The 15,526-nt window shown below is 32.7% G+C and overlaps 1 protein-coding gene across 2 annotated transcripts; it reads right to left on the bottom strand.

Annotated features, from left to right (window-relative positions):
* Nucleotides 1–559: 559 nt before the first annotated feature.
* LOC131035515 (uncharacterized) lies at nt 560–13,086 on the bottom strand. 2 transcript variants are annotated; one of them, XM_057967222.2, is made up of 2 exons: nt 12,934–13,086; nt 560–877 (listed from the first exon to the last, which is right to left on the bottom strand). In XM_057967222.2, the coding sequence occupies exons 1-2, from the start codon at nt 13,027–13,029 to the stop codon at nt 560–562; spliced, it is 414 nt and encodes a 137-aa protein (XP_057823205.1). In that variant the 5' UTR covers nt 13,030–13,086. The 2 variants fall into 2 exon arrangements, with proteins under 2 accessions (XP_057823205.1, XP_057823206.1); XM_057967223.2 differs by lacking the exon at nt 560–877 and having other exon boundaries at nt 12,680–13,083.
* Between the last annotated feature and the right edge of the window lie 2,440 nt (nt 13,087–15,526).

Below are 15,526 nucleotides of genomic sequence, written 5' to 3'. Positions count from 1 at the left end.
CCATAACCATTTTGGTTTTCCCCAACTGATACAATCACCTTGAATTTCACATTGCTTTGGGTGTTTTCTACCCAAACAAGTGGTTTTGGCTTACCACAAACCATCACAAGAGACTCAGCACTAACATGGTTCCAATGACCATCACAATGAGGAAACTTTCATCAATGTGGAGTTTTTTCCTAAAATTATTGAGTCCATATAAAAAGCAAACCATCTACCGAGACACATAGGTAACCAGCCACTGTGCTCGCCAGTTCTATAGGAATGCTTTTCAGATACATGGTTCATCAATATATTAAACAAAATACTTTTGGGGTGTCTTGTACCACCGATCATGCATCCCCTTACATCAGCTCACTTGTTAACTTCACAAACAACACTGAACTATGTGAATTCTCACAATCAACACAACTTACAACACTTAGAAAATATCTTTGAAATCCAACAATCTTCTTTTACATCCACTTTGACAGGGATGTAACCTTCACGCTAGACACACAAGTTTTCTCACCTGCAACCCAAACACTTTGCCCCTTTCATCAAAACAATTGGTTTATCCTTATTTGAAAAAGAGAACTGCCATCTGATCCAGATAAAAGTATATGAAATCATAAAAGTATATGAAATGGTTTGTCTCATGAGTAACATATGAGCCAAAATTTCGCCCCACGATGCAGTGCCAAGTAGGCGCATGCCTCATGTCAAACTCTTTTTTGTGATATGCTGCAACGTCCTTCTCTACAGCGTGGATGTCCAGGGCCTGAGAAGCGCATTGAATGGCTTCCTCCTGCATTTCCTCGCTCATATCAGCACTCTTAACAATTGCTTTCCGATTCGGCTTCTTGTACTCTACTTCATTTTCCACTATGCTCTTCTCCTCTGCGCCGTTTTTCAGCATGTTCTTCACCTCCGTCATTCTGTAAATGCTCTCTCTCGCTTTTCTTTGAGCAGGTGCCCACTAAGTGTTGGAAAACGAGGGTTTCACCATCGGCTCTCATACCATGATAAAAAACAATCGAAACACAAAAACAGAAATGCAGAGGAGATTGGAGAGAAACCCATAAAACGGACTCTAAAAGTCACTCCGTGGAGGAACCTTCTGGAAGACAGAAGTTTCTAAAACTGCAAGTTGATTGCATTCAAGACATCATTCCTTACTTGTAACTGAATATTGATGTTTCAACTTACAAACTAAAAGTAGCAAAGTCTTGCAATGGAGCAACTGTAGAACCCTTAATACAACATGAGAGTTGTTATGGTAATCTTTTGACTACACATATTATTATTGTTGTTCTCTGTTAAAAATCTAATATAAAGAATGATGGTTGTTTCTTGTTCTATATATAATTAACCTCCTTTTTCAGGATGCAGATGAAATAACTCCAAGGTTCTCTCCACTTCTTCTTTCTGCACAGGAATGGACAAATCTATATTATTATAAATAGATTTTCTAATGCAATGATTTTATAATTCAGTGAGAAAAATTGTTAAAAGAAATTTGATGATTTACCTTTGCAGAAATCTTGTCATCCAACTTATTGGATCAACCCATCCTCTTCAACGATGCTCAGGAAACACACATGCTCTCAATGCTTTTATATACAGATAAAACTAACTGGGTGATGCATGAGTATCATCTTGGCAGAGATGAAGACCAGAAGGAAGGAGGTTTGTTGTCAACAAATTAAACATTGTCCTAACACCCAATGGTCATGCTTAAATCTTAAATCATATTAACTCGCCTTCCTTTTCAGCCTTCTCAGTACCAAGATGGTAGTGATGCACCATCCAATTAGTTTTCCCAGCTTTTGAGCCTTTTGCAGTACTATACAGAATCACGATCTTCTTGCATCCTTTTTGGTTCCAATTTTCCCTTACAGGATTCTTTCCTAAATGACATTCAATTGAATCAATGCATGGGAAAATTAAAAGTAGAGTATAAAAATCATATTAATTACAGGATTTAAAATATTAAAAATAATACAATTAGATGAATGGGATTCAATATAATATGAATCTAATAAAAGATTAAGATAAAATTATAGATCTATTTTGGATACTTGGTCCTTGTCAAACGATTGCATGAAGGATCTGGAATCACGATGAGTAGAAACAAGGATGAACTAGAGAATACAATGGTTGAAATGTACATAAAGGTAGACTATTGGTGAGATCTAATATAAAATTAAATTTAGATTTAAAATTTGTTGTCCTGATTTATCATGATTACATGATTTTTAATGGTGAAAAAATTTAGTATATTTATGTATATACTGTTCGGATCTTTCTCAACAATCTCTTATTTAAATAGTGAACAGTTAAAATCTCAAATTATGTATGTATTAGATTATTTGTTTAGAATTGTTTGTTTACAAAACCTAATGCCATATAATAAGCTAAAAAAAGGGGAAAATGAAAGACTATCATTGTAAAGTCAAAAAGAAGGAAATGAAAGATTATGATTGTAAAGTCTAAAAAGAAGGAAAAGAACTCAGATTTTGAAGAGTTATTTACTGACCTGCAAATTTATGAGTTAATAAACCTCTTCTATCAAAATGCACAAGAAATAATTCCCGTGTTCTCAACTTAAAAACATCTATTGAAGAACATCTATTGAAGAATTCTTGCAAAACCATATTAATTTAGATTTAAAATTTACTGCCTTGACTTATTATGATATTATGATTCTTAACAGGGAAAAGTTTAAGTAAATTTATGAATTGATATAATATTTGTTGAGTTCTATTGTATTTTCATTCAATATTTGGGATCTCTGTCGACTATGTATTAGATTATTTGTTTGCATACAAAACAAACAAAATCTAATCCCACATAATAAGCCAAAATAGGGGAAAATGAAAGACTAACATTGTAAAGCCAAATAGAAGGAAATGAAAGATTATGATTGTAAAGCCTAAAAAAAAGGAAAAAAACTCAGATTTTCAAGAGTTATTTACTGACCTATAAATTTATGAGTTAATAAACCTCTTCTATTAAAATGCGGAGTAAATAACTCCACTGTTCTCAACTTAAAAACATCTATTGAAGAATTCCTACAAAAACCATATTTCTCTTATTCTCCTTTTTGCATATGCATGAGCATGAGTTAGAATATGTGAGTTATACAATGCAATGAGTTTTGAATACGAAATATAAAATGTATTAGAAAGAACAAAATAAAGTACTTACATTTACTAGAATGTAGAAGGCCATTTGTAAGAATGAAGATTGTAGGTCATATAGAAACTGAAAAAAATATGACCATATCAATAAGATAATATAGAAAAGAAAATGAGATAGAAGACGGATTGGAGAAAATGGATGTAGGGAGGCAAATAAATAGGTGAATGGTTAAATGGTTATTACTTGAGTAGATAGTGGGTAGCTAGAGATAATAAATGATTAAATAGTTTAATAATATTGTTATGATTTTTTCCTGAAAAGCCATCCAATGATTAAGAAAGGTAGGTAAGAGATATATATATATATATATATATATATATATATATATATATATATATATATATATATATATATATATATATATATATATATATATATATATATATATATATATATATATATATATATATATATATATATATTCAAAGGGAATCAATAGTTTCAATTTTCAAAAAGTTGTTTCTATAATTGTTCACTAAACTTATTTCATGCCGCAAAATACTGATCCATCATGTTTTCTTCAGTAGGTAACGGTAATTTTAGTATAGTTTTTCTCAAAAAATTCATCCAATGGTTAACAAAGGTAGGTAGGAAAAATATTACTTTATTATTTTAAAAGGTTTCATTTTTCAAAAATTCATTTCTATTATTTTCCACTAAACTTATGCCTTGTGGCAAATTAGTGATGTATGGTTTTCTTGAGAAGGTAATGATAATTTTAGTATAGTCCTCCCCAAAAAATCATCCAATGGTTAACAAGGGTAGGTAAGAGAAACGTTCTTTTATTATTTTAAAAGGTTTGAATTTTCAAAAAGTCTTTCTATTATTTTCTACTAATTAGTGATGAGATGCTTACCTTGGATAGGTAAGAGTAATTTTAGTTTTTTTTTTGTCGAAAAAACATCCAATGGTAAAGAAAGGTAGGTAAGACCAATTTTACTTGTAGTGAGCTAGTACTAGTACTTGTTATTATTTTAATTATCCTCATGCAATTATAATATAAAAATTTCATAAACTTATATATGTGAGTACCATGACAAATAATTTTTTTCTTTATTATTGAAACTATAAAATTAATTATAATACTAATGGAATGTTAATTGTAAATTTAATTGAATCCTAAATTTAATTAACCCTAATTATAGCTGTATACACCTAAAAATGGTCTGAAGATAATTAATTAAATAAGCAATTATTGAATTAATCCCTACTCCCCAATTTAATTGAGTTCACTAAGTAGTTTGATTAAATCTCTCATTCATCTACTTATTAATAAATCCAAGGATTTATTAAATAGGTTCATTTCATTTAACCCCTTTAATTAATTAATTCAAATTAATTAATAACCTCCACCAAAATCATTTCTTCTGAATCTCCTAATTAATTAAAACAAATCAAATCATGAGCTGTTGAAATTAATTAGCCATTTACCTAATATTTGAATTTCTAAATTCAAATTCTCCTAACTTCTACCGCTCCTAAACCTAACCCTTAGTAAACCTAACCCATTCTACCTATCACCATGTCCCCTTTCATCCAACATCTTCTAGAACCTTTGTGACACTTGTCACTAAGTGTTCCCTTTAATCCAACTCCCTTTGCCAACGTCCCCCAATTTAACCATTGATATCTTTAGATCAATCTCAACCACTGATTCATGCCACATCACCCCTAGCCTTGGAAAATGCTATAAATAGACCTCATTTTGAGTAATATGGATCCCATCTCATTTGTAGCTTAAACATTGTTATTATAGGCATCTAGCTTCTAGTTCATCATTTCTTAGCAATGTTATCATGCTCATTTTAGCTTAATTGCATCTTCATTCTAGTTCATTTTCTATATCAATCAATGCATTCATATAGCTTAATCATGCTATTCTTGCTAGATCATGCATTTTTAGCATTAAAATCCTCCATCTAAGTGTAGTCAAGTCACTGGAATTTGCATAAGCAAGATCTGAGAGCATTTTTCATACTCACATTTAGTAGGAGGCAATAAGTCGATTAGCTATGGTTTTATGTTTCATTGATTTAATCTACTAGCCATGCTTGCGATGATTTATTGAGTGTTTTGTGTGGCAGCAAGAGGTATAACAGGTCCACCACACAAATACACGACATTTGGGTGCCCACCGTGGGGCCGAAATCATCATTTTCGGCCTCCCAAGCTTCATCAAACTTCATCTCTGCCGGATCAGAATCAGACTATCATACGAGTTGCCTCTCTGGCTCGTACGAACTTCCTTTTAGTCTCGTATGATACCTCATCTTGACTCGTACTAGGTATAATCTTGACTCGTACGAGATTTTAAACTTCAAAAACTTGTCTCATACTATGCTGATCCTCTGTCGTACGAGTTTATTTTCACTGTCGTATGATAGCTAAATCCTTTTTGTATGAATTTCTTCTTTGGAAATTGTTTACTCGTACTAGGTTGAATCTGTCTCATACGAGACTGTTTTACTCTCTGTGCGAAGTTTAATCCTCTGTCATGCTAATTGCAAATTTGTGTCGTATGACTCTCTAGTTCTATGATTTTTTTGGAAAAAGATGCAAATTAGAAATTTCAAATTTGTCTATACGTTGGTAATCTACATTTTTGAAGGCTTTCTGGTCATTTTTAGCCCCTAAGACTGCTAAAAGCCATGCACTTTGAAAAATTGCATCGAGAACTCTTGGAGACCTTTCCAACAATGTAAATGGCTTGTAATTTCAACTCCCAAATAGAAAGTTATGCCTTTCTGAAGTTACGATAAGATTTCTTATAATTTTTTTGAAAATTTCGTAATTCGGATCACTAATGCTAGCTTTGATCTATTTATGATATTTTGGCATCCTAACTCTTTCTTTCAAATACGCTTGTCAAAGGCAAATTCAAAACACAATCATGGCTACTAATGGATCTATTTTCCAGGTTGCCTAAGGATTCAACAAAAACTTTGTGTATTCTTTAAAGATTTTTAGGCACACTTCAATTTGGGCTTAAAGAAATGAACAAACATGTCTTATGTGTCTTGATGATAGGCGAGTATGCTCTCACCTTTCTTAGGTGACTAGAAAACTAGACTCATCCTTTGCTTTCAATAGTGTATATCTTTAGCGGGCATGTCAAAGTGGGAAAAAGTAATCACTCTGTGAGAACGACCCAAGTGAGTACAGCTGGACCTGAGCATTCCAACTCACTATAATAAATAGGTCTTTGATGATTAAAGTCTTAGAGGATGGGATTATTTGAGTTTTCACTTTGAGATCTCTCATATCCGACATTTTCTAGGGCCTCGCGGTGTCAAGCACGTTTACGTCACTACAGCTTGTTTTGCTACCTTGTCAGGCTATAGGCCTTAATCATGCTTGTGTGACTTCAAGGGGCAATTTCAAATGGAATTCTTGACTAAGAACTATAAAAATAGAAGCTAGCTGATTGACCTCCGAAAGGGTGATAATCTTTGTGCAAGAGAGATAGTAACTCTCCCAAGACACTTGCCATATCGTGCCCCCATTAGTGTTTGGAGTCGAATAATACGGCGTTGAGAATCCATTGCATCAGACTTAGCGGCCGTATTCTGATTAGCTATTGGGTGTGTACCTAACTCAGCAAGCAAAGGTTTTCATTCTCAGCCAACTTCCTTAGGGTTTAGCTTGATTGAGAGTCATGTATCACATCATGTGTTTGTTGTGTATTCATCCCTAAATTGAAAAATCAAACACTTAAAACTAGAAAACCAAAGTAAAACATCAAAATTCAACGATCAAAACTCAAAACAACAAACACTTTTTACACCTGTTAAAATACCTGTCGCACGAGTCATAACCTGTATCATACGATTCAACTTGCATTTAATCATTTGTCATACTATCTGCTATTCTTTGTTGTACGAGTCATCTATTTTGTCGTATGGTCTACGATCCCATGTCATACGAGTTGCTGCTATTTATATGAAAAATTATGTTCTATCGTATGGCTATGTATCTTGTGTCGTCCTAAGCTGAATCTTATGTCGTATGAAACTCTGCATTTGTCAATCTAGAACTGTGTCTTACATGCCTATTTCAGATTTATCATTTATGCCTGATCAATTTACAGTAACCAAAAACACCAGTTATCTGTCAATCTATTGTTATATTGTTTGCTTGGTTTGCTTGGTCAAGTATCATCTGTCAAAAACAGACTCTAGAAAATATACACCTCAAGATTTTCAAGTTCTCACCCCCAACAAGTTGAAAATCTAAACATCTCAAAGTGCATTATCACCCCCTTTGATAAACTGATCATTCAAACATAGTTTCTCATCAGGATCAATCATCCTTCATCACGAAACTAAAATGTTTGGTCGGGATAACTTTGTCCCACATCGTAGGATATATCGTTCCTACTGGACTTGGTTCTTATCAATCATCACCATTGCACTCCTAAACCGAAAATTGAAAAACTTGCAAACTTTTAAACACTTGAATCATCTTTTCATGTCATATCACTCTATTGTCTTAAAATTGACTATTGATCACTTACCCAAAACAACCTTTTGGACAATCAAACCCTTGAAACGGAAACTAAAACATTTGAAATAGCAGAAAATCATATCAACATGACATAGCAAAGCAAAACACAAGAAGAAAACATAACAATCCAACATATCAGAGAAATCAAACAAGTTCAACATCAAAGTCAAACTATGTTAAAACCCCACAAGGATTCAAATAGATCTCAAAAGAAAGGTGGCTCTTCTATGCACCTCTTAAAAAGATCCCTAAAATATTTGGCTAAAGAAGATCAAAATCGTGCACCCATGTCTAGCAATGATCCCTCCATCCATAAGCAAATTGATTATCCAAAGGCATCTATTCCTACACCTTTTGAAAGCTTGCAAGAACCTTCCATAACATCCTTGCCAAATAATGCATCCAAAGCTGAAGTTCCCCAAGAGATATCCCTAATGGCCATCCAACCTATTTCAGAGGACCCTATTCAAAGCTCATCTCCTTCGTATACAAGCATTGATTCATTGCCAAACCCCCATAGCGTTTCCTTGCAAATTGAAGCCCTCATTCATAGAACGCTTGTTAAATGTGTCTTGATAGATGGGGGAGATGGCTTGAACATTTGCTCTATGAGTATTGTCTGTGCTCTAGGATATTCAAAAGATGCAGGTAATCCCCAGAAAAGGATAAAAATCAAAGCACATAATGAAGAAGAAAATTCATCTAAAGGAATTGTGATACTACCAATCAAAGCGGGACCTCTACAAAAGGACACAACATGCCAACTTTTAGACTTGGACCTACCATATAATATACTCTTGGGGAGACCATGGAATCATGACATACAGGCTATACCATCAACATGCCATCAGTACTTAAAATTTCCCTACAATGGACAAGAAATCACAATATCAGCAGACTCAAAACCATTGCAGTGTTGTAATAACAAAAATCAGCTCAAGAGGTCATATTTTCACATAACGAAGAGGTAGCACCTTCAAGCACACAATCCAAGGAACAATCATTTGAATCAATTTTGTCAAACATGGAAAAACAAATGAAGCTGAAAGATCAAGGAACTGGAGAATATTTGCTATCATGGAAAAACAAACAAGAGCAACTTCAAATTGAGAGGGATGAAGAAGCAGATATAGTAGTTGATGTAGTCCACACGTATGCAGAACAAATATTAAGAACTAGCCTACATGAATCAGAATCACATTCAACTGGCATGTTCTTAACCGAGGACGATCAGGATTTTCTTATAGGAGGTCATTCTGACGAGAGTACCGTTCTAGACATCGAAATACATACTGAAAGCTCTAACATCTCTATCATGACCCCTAATATCTTTGAAACATCTCAACCTGAAGATCCTTTACCCTTAAACTATCCTGAACCTATGGACTGGGAAAATGAAGGACATACTGCTATTCATACCTTACCTAATGACCATGCCATATCCTTATATCTTGATGAAATCAAATCCGCAACAACTTTCACGAGGGATTCCGCTAACGTATCTTTGAGTCAAATGGATGTCAAATCTCCTAGTCACGAAATTGAAAATCAAGAAAATAATATCAAGTCTAATGCTGAAAACCATTTCTTGGCAACATTAGATCTAGAAAAAGTAAAAATAAAGGAAGCATCTAATGGTGAAAACCTCCTTGAGGCACCGGAAGATGGGAGATTTGACACCTTACCGGAATGTTATCAAAAGAAGTGCTCCCCTTCAAATTTATTAATGAGAATTCTTGGAAAACCCATATTTCTCTTATTCTCCTTTTTGCATATGCATGAGCATGAGTTTGAATGTGTGAGTTTTACAATGCAATGAGTTTTGAATATAAACTATAAAATGTATTAGAAAGAACGAAATAAAGTACTTACATTTACTAGAATGTAGAAGGTCATTTGGAAGAATGAAAGATTGTAGGTCATATAGAAACTGAAAAAAATATGACCATATAAATAAGATAATATAGAAAGGAAAATGAGATAGAGGACAGATTGGAGAAAATGGATGTAGGGAGGAAAATAAATAGGTGAATGGTTAAATGAAAATTACTTGAGTAGATAGTGGGTAGCTAGAGATAAAATATGATTAAATAGTTTAATAATATTGTTATGATTTTTCCTAAAAAGCCAATCATTAAGAGGGGTAGGTAAGAGAAATATATATATATATATTTTTTTTTTCAAAGGGAATCGATAGTTTCAATTTTCAAAAAGTTGTTTCTATAATTTTTCACTAAACTTATGTCCTTCAGCAAATTAGTGATCCAATGGTGTTCTTCAGTAGGTAAGGGTAATTTTAGTATATTTTTTCCCAAATCATCGAATGGTTAAGAAAGGTAGGTAAGAGAAATATTACTTTATTATTTTTAAAGGTTTCATTTTTCAAAAAGACATTTCTATTATTTCCCACTAAACTTATGCCTTGTGGCAAATTAGTGATCCATGGTTTTCTTGAGAAGGTAATGATAATTTAGTATAGTTTTCCCCAAAAAATCATCCAATGGTTAACAAGGGTAGGTAAGAGAAACATTATTTTATTATTTTAAAACGTTTCAATTTTCAAAAAATTATTTCTATTATATTACTTGTCCTTAGCTAAGAGAAACATTATTTTATTATATTAAAAGGTTTCAATTTTCAAAAAAATGTTTCTGTTATATTACTTGTCGATAGCTAGTACTAGTACTCGTTATTATTCAATTTCTTAAATTCTTATAAAGTATTATTTTAATTATCCTCGTGCAATTATAATTTAAAAATTCCATAGACTTATATATGTTAGTACCCTGACAAATAAATTTTTGCTTTATTATTGAAATTATAAAACTAATTATAATAGTAATGGAACGTTAATTATAAATTTAGCTGAATCCTAAATTTAATTAACCCTAATTATAATACTAATTGAATGTTAATTTAGAAAATGGATTCAATAAGATTACACATTATAGTTAAGATTAAATGAACTTAACTCTAAAATAATTTAATTAGGAGTAGGGTGCTATTAGGGTTGGTACTAGGATTATAGTTGAAACATAATTAAGGTAAGGGTTAGGTATAAAGTTGAATTTGAGTAAAGGTTAAGGATCAAATAGGCTTCCAAGCAAAACTTTTGATTTGTGGTTAGGGTTAAAGAGGTTAGCAATACAATTAATAAATGAAAATTCTTAATTGACTATTTGGATGAATAATGCTATAAATCTAAACATTTTTATATTAGATATATGTTGCAAGGCAACTAACATGACAAATAAATTTTGCCTTCATTATTGAAACTAGGTGAAAATATATTGGTAGTTACCATTACAAGGTAACTACCATGACAAGTGAGTGAAGGGCTAATATTAATTGAATAATCAAGAATATACTCTCTAACATTATTGATATTTCATTATTGAATAATATAAAAATATATTTAATAATATTCAACCTGGATTACACATATTTGCAAATATTATTGTTAAGATTGAATGAACTCACTTAAATAAGAAATGTGATTTCTATAACTACCAATAATATGTGAAATATTGCTCATTCAGTGTAAATATTTGAATGATCATCTATTGGCAATCTAATTGATGGCATGCTCTCTCGGCTATGCTGCTATATCATCTTAATCATCAGAGCTTATAAGGACGGCTTAGGATGCATTTTGTGCACATAATTGTTGTTGACCACCTTGTAATTCCTTTGAAAATTACTTTATGGACACGCAAATGTTTGTGTTCATTAGTTTTTACCATGAGAATTGCGTACTTTTTAGATTGTACTTTTGAATAAGTCTATGTTAGATGCTAAAACAAATTAGATTAACAAGTTTGTTGCGAATACTTTTACACTGATTTTGTTCCAGGAAAAAATATGCTGCTGAGACAATGGATTAAAATCATGAAATACAGAATAGAATGGGTAAACATGCGTACAAATCGGGTATATAGCCACTCCTCAGTCATTTCTAGACATACCACAAAATTTTCAAACATTTGATATACATCGTTATTCTGTCTATTACCTGATACATATCAAATATGCATGCAGGTATATGACCAATAATAATAGGCCTCGGTATCTTCAAATCACATTACTTCCATCTGATAAAAAACAACAGAAACACAAAAACAGAAATACAGAGGAGATTGGAGAAACCCATAAAATGTGCTCTAAAAGTCACTCGGTGGAGGAACCTTCTAGAAGATAGAAGTTTCTAGGAAAATCTAGAGGATAATTAATTTATCTCCAACATCTCCCCATAAATTAAATATCGAATTGGTTGTGATATCCTCCCATAATCGAATTAGGATGGGTCCTGGTCTCAAGTCTTTTTAGGTACCCATTTACAACAATTTTTCTTTACCCTAATCACTTTGGGTTTTCACAGTTTACGCTTAACTGATTCGCTACAAACTTTTCTTTTACAATAACTTTTGGGTTTTTAACCGGTTTACCCATAACCATTTGGGTTTTCCCCAACTGATACAATCACTTTGAATTTCACATTGCTTTGGGTGTTTCCTACCCAAACAAGTGGTTTTGACTTACCACAAACCATCACAAGAGACTCAGCACTAACATGGTTCCAATGACCATCACAATGGGGAAACTTTCATCAATGTGGAGTTTTTTTCTAAAATTATTGAGTCCATATAAAAAGCAAACCATCTACCGAGACACATAGGTAACCAGCCACTGTGCTCGCCAGTTCTATAGGAATGCTTTTCGGATACATGGTTCATCAATATATTAAACCAAATACTTTTGAGGTGTCGGGTACCACCGATCATGCACCCCCTTACATCAGCACACTTGTTAACTTCACAAACAACACTGAACTATGTGAGTTCTCACAATCTTCACAACTTACAAAACTTGCAAAATATCTTTGAAATCCAACAATCTTCTTTTACACCCACTTTGACAGGGATGTAACCTTCACGCTAGACACACAAGTTTTCTCACCTGCAACCCAAACACTTTGCCCCTTTCATCAAAACAATTGGTTTATCCTTATTTGAAAAAGAGAACTGCCATCTGATCCAGATAAAAGTATATGAAATGCTTTGTCTCATGAGTAACATATGAGCCAAAATTTCGCCCCACGATGCAGTGCCAAGTAGGCGCATGCCTCATGTCAAACTCTTTTTTGTGATACGCTTCAACGTCCTTCTCTACAGCGTGGATGTCCAGGGCCTGAGAAGCGCATTGAATGGCTTCCTCCTGCATTTCCTCGCTCATATCAGCACTCTTCACAATTGCTTTCCGATTCGGCTTCTTGTACTCTACTTCATTTTCCACTATGCTCTTCTCCTCTGCGCCGTTTTTCAGCATGTTCTTCACCTCCGTCATTCTGTAAATGCTCTCTCTCGCTCTTCTTAGAGCAGGTGCCCACTAAGTGTTGGAAAACGAGGGTTTCACTATCGGCTCTCATACCATGATAAAAAACAATCGAAACACAAAAACAGAAATGCAGAGGAGATTGGAGAGAAACCCATAAAACGGACTCTAAAAGTCACTCCGTGGAGGAACCTTCTGGAAGACAGAAGTTTCTAAAACTGCAAGTTGATTGCATTCAAGACATCATTCCTTACTTGTAACTGAATATTGATGTTTCAACTTACAAACTAAAAGTAGCAAAGTCTTGCAATGGAGCAACTGTAGAACCCTTAATACAACATGAGAGTTGTTATGCTAATCTTTTGCCTACACATATTATTATTGTTGTTCTCTCTTAAAAATCTAATATAAAGAATGACGGTTGTTTATTGTTCTATATATAATTAACCTCCTTTTTCAGGATGCAGATGAAATAACTCCAAGGTTCTCTCCACTTCTTCTTTCTGCACACGAATGGACAAATCTATATTATTATAAATAGATTTTCTAATGCAATGATTTTATAATCCAGTGAGAAAAATTGTTAAAAGAAATTTGATGATTTACCTTTGCAGAAATCTTGTCATCCAATTTATTGGATCAACCCATCCTCTTCAACGATGCTCAGGAAACACACATGCTCTCAATGCTTTTATATACAGAGAAAACTAACTGGGTGATGCATGAGTATCATCTTGGCAGAGATGAAGACCAGAAGGAAGGAGGTTTGTTGTCAACAAATTAAACATTGTCCTAACACCCAATGTTCATGCTTAAATCTTAAATCATATTAACTCGCCTTCCTTTTCAGCCTTCTCAGTACCAAGACGGTAGTGATGCACCATCCAATTAGTTTTCCCAGCTTTTGAGCCTTTTGCAGTACTATACAGAATCATGATCTTCTTGCATCCTTTTTGGTTCCCATTTTCCCTTAAAGGATTCTTTCCTAGATGACATTCAATTGAATCAATGCATGGGAAAATTAAAAGTAGAGTATAAAAATCATAATAATTAAAGGATTAAAAATATTAAAAATAATACAAATAGATGAATGGGATTCAATATAATATGAATCTAATAAAAGATTAAGATAAATTTATAGATCTATTTTGGATACTTGGTCCTTGTCAAACGATTGCATGAAGGATCTGGAATCACGATGAGTAGAAACAAGGATGAACCAGAGAATACAATGGTTGAAATGTACATAAAGGTAGACTATTGGTGAGATCTAATATAAAATTAAATTTAGATTTAAAATTTGTTGTCCTGATTTATCATGATTACATGATTTTTAACGGTGAAAAATTTAGTATATTTATGTATATACTGTTCGGATCTTTCTCAACAATCTCTTATTTAAATAGTGAACAGTTAAAATCTCAAATTATGTATGTATTAGATTATTTGTTTAGAATTGTTTGTTTACAAAACCTAATGCCACATAATAAGCTAAAAAAAGGGGAAAATGAAAGACTATCATTGTAAAGTCAAAAAGAAGGAAATGAAAGATTATGATTGTAAAGTCTAAAAAGAAGGAAAAGAACTCAGATTTTGAAGAGTTATTTACTGACCTGCAAATTTATGAGTTAATAAACCTCTTCTATCAAAATGCACAAGAAATAATTCCCGTGTTCTCAACTTAAAAACATCTATTGAAGAACATCTATTGAAGAATTCTTGCAAAACCATATTAATTTAGATTTAAAATTTACTGCCTTGACTTATTATGATAATATGATTCTTAACAGGGAAAAGTTTAAGTAAATTTATGAATTGATAAAATATTTGTTGAGTTCTATTGTATTTTCACTCAATATTTCGGATCTCTGTCGACTATGTATTAGATTATTTGTTTGCATACAAAACAAACAAAATCTAATCCCACATAATAAGCCGAAAAAGGGGGAAATGAAAGACTATCATTGTAAAGCCAAAAAGAAGGAAATGAAAGATTATGATTGTAAAGCCTAAAAAGAAGGAAAAAAACTCAGATTTTCAAGAGTTATTTACTGACCTATAAATTTATGAGTTAATAAACCTCTTCTATCAAAATGTGGAGTAAATAACTCCCCTGTTCTCAACTTAAAAACATCTATTGAAGAATTCCTGCAAAACCCATATTTCTCTTATTCTCCTTTTTGCATATGCATGAGCATGAGTTAGAATATCTGAGTTATACAATGCAATGAGTTTTGAATACGAACTATAAAATGTATTAGAAAGAACAAAAAAAAGTACTTACATTTACTAGAATGTAGAAGGCCATTTGTAAGAATGAAGATTGTGGGTCATATAGAAACTGAAAAAAATATGACCATATCAATAAGATAATATAGAAAAGAAAATGAGATAGAAGACGGATTGGAGAATATGGATGTAGGGATGCAAATAAATAGGTGAATGGTTAAATGGTTATTACTTGAGTAGATAGTTGGTAGCTAGAGATAATAAATGATTAAATAGTTTA

Source organism: Cryptomeria japonica, chromosome 3 (assembly GCF_030272615.1).
Source record: "Cryptomeria japonica chromosome 3, Sugi_1.0, whole genome shotgun sequence".
Taxonomy (NCBI): domain Eukaryota; kingdom Viridiplantae; phylum Streptophyta; class Pinopsida; order Cupressales; family Cupressaceae; genus Cryptomeria; species Cryptomeria japonica.
The sequence above is the reverse complement of the archived record's forward strand: the minus strand, read 5'-3'. Positions and strand labels throughout refer to the sequence as shown.

What these genes read in the sequence shown, in the direction of transcription:
- LOC131035515 (XM_057967222.2), bottom strand. Translation starts at nt 13,029, where the DNA reads ATGACGGAGGTGAAGAACATGCTGAAAAACGGCGCAGAGGAGAAGAGC. An exon ending in AGCCGAATCGGAAAGCAATT is followed by an intron (nt 878 to 12,933) that starts GTGAAGAGTGCT and finishes AACGGCGCAGAG; the next exon opens with GAGAAGAGCATAGTGGAAAA.